This window comes from Poecilia latipinna, unplaced genomic scaffold (assembly GCF_001443285.1).
Source record: "Poecilia latipinna isolate Pla-1442-1.1 unplaced genomic scaffold, P_latipinna-1.0 Scaffold574, whole genome shotgun sequence".
NCBI classification, from domain to species: Eukaryota; Metazoa; Chordata; class Actinopteri; order Cyprinodontiformes; family Poeciliidae; genus Poecilia; species Poecilia latipinna.
In genome coordinates, this window is record NW_015113190.1 from 7020 (window position 1) to 8931 (window position 1912).

The window sequence follows — 1912 nt, forward strand, 5'->3', positions numbered from 1 at the left end:
AAAAAAAAAAAAAAAAAAAAAAAAAAAAACAGACTGGAACATCTCTTCAAAGCAAGCTGATGAATTTAACACCACAAAGTAACTTTGATGTATAATCAGGTTTGTGCTCTAATCAGAAATACAGAAAAAAAAAGTTACCAAGAGTCCAAAGCCAGGATCCTATTTCACAAAGGGAGTGCTTGTGGGAAAACCGTTTGATTTAAAACACTTCTTTTCCATATTAAGTATAATTTTGACCGTTTCCCTTGTTGTATGTGATGGAAGACCAGCTCTCTCTTCAAAACACCAAGACGTAAAGCCAGCTGAGAAACTTAAACCCCATAAAAAGTGCATGAGACATCTGGGGCAAATGTACATCATTGAAGAGTTTCCCGTAAGTGACTCACATTCGGCGGTTTAGATTACTCTAATTCTGCCTTGAATTTCTTGGAACCACCTCTGATGACCTCTTGGGGCCTCTGCAGTTCACCCTCGGGACTAGTAAAGGCGGAGCACTTACCAAAATCATTCTTACACAGGCTGTCAACGATTTCGTTGCCATTTTCTTCCGTTTCTTTGCAAGCATCGCACACCCTGGGCACTGAGAGACAATTGAAAACGATGAACACTGCTCAGTTTCTCATAAATTAACACAAAATGTTACCCATGCACTTATATTTATAACAATGGAATGGAGATTAGATGCAGTCTGAGATGCAAACATTTTAGTGCGTGCGTATAAAATGCACGTTTACGCACAAGACATTGCATTGGTCACAAACGCTTCAAATAAGAGTTTTGCAGATCTCTACCCTCTCTGGTGACAGGCACGACGTTCTCAATGCTTGCAGGGGGTATGCACAGGTCGTTGTCGGGCGGGAAGCGGTTGCAGTCCAGCATCTCCGGCCACGGGTACCCGAACGCGAGCATGACGGGCCCGCATCCGTGCCTGACGCTCTCGCACAGCGACCTGCAGGGCTGTATGGGCTCATCCAGGTCGTCGAGGCAGACGGGAGCGAAAAGCGAGCAGAGGAACTTCCTCGTGTCGGGGTGACACTGCTTCTGCACCAGGGGCGTCCAGGACGAAGCTTGCTGCAGGACCTCATTCATGGTTTCGTGTCCCAGCAGGTTCGGGAGGCGCATCTCCGTGTATTCTATGTCATTGCAAAGCAGGAGGTTTTCAGGGATTTGCTTGCAGCTGTTCTTTTTCTGGAATAAATCGGCCTGGCCGAAGTTGTACAGTCCGTGGATGGCGCCCGTGGAGGTTATTGCCACCCCACACAAAACGGCCACAACTGAAATAAAGGCTCTCATTTTGTGTCTCTGGTGTAGGATTGTTCAGGCGTTCCTCAGGGCTGCAGGCTGCTGTGTGGATGGAGCGTCTGTCAGTGACCAACTCCTGCTGCTCACTGGAGCTTTTCTTCCAGACATGTCTGGGAGGAGTCTGTGCTCCAAAGGCCCCTTTTCTCCTCAACAAAACTGGTTTCCTGATGTCAAGCGAACTCTGCAGACAGATTTGTCTTCTCAGGCAAGAAAAGGCCGAGCTGCAGCTCTCCTCTGGCTCTGGTGAGACGTAATGACGTCTAATTGTGCCTCAGTGTTTTATCACCAGCCGTTTTCTTGACAGTTTCCCTCTCATTTCCAGCCTCCCGCCTCTTGGAATCATAACAAAATCTGTCTGACTGGTTTTCCTTATTACACCCCAATCAGCAGAAATACACCCTGAGTGATCCTTTGGCTTGTTGGTCTTTGCTGTAAATAATTTGGGAATGTCAGAGGGGGCATTTAGCTCAGTTCAGTGGAGCGTTAATTTTCCATCATTAGCAGCGGTGAAGTCCTATGGGCAGGTCTGCAGGTTCATAACACATGGTGAAATATAGCTTGCCCTGGTGTGAGAAGCAGACCTCCACTCAGCACACCCAGGGGTGTAACC

The 1912-nt window shown here is 47.3% G+C and overlaps 1 protein-coding gene across 1 annotated transcript in view; it reads right to left on the reverse strand.

Moving 5' to 3' along the window:
* Positions 1-1559, reverse strand: part of sfrp2 (secreted frizzled-related protein 2) — an 8011-nt gene extending 6452 nt beyond the window's left edge. The window contains exons 1-2 of the mRNA XM_015041967.1: positions 792-1559; positions 500-580 (exon numbers count right to left, since the gene is read on the reverse strand). Of these exons, the coding sequence (XP_014897453.1) occupies positions 500-580; positions 792-1293 (583 nt within the window). The 5' untranslated portion in view covers positions 1294-1559. The remainder of the gene's footprint in view (positions 1-499; positions 581-791) is intronic.
* Positions 1560-1912: the final 353 nt, after the last annotated feature.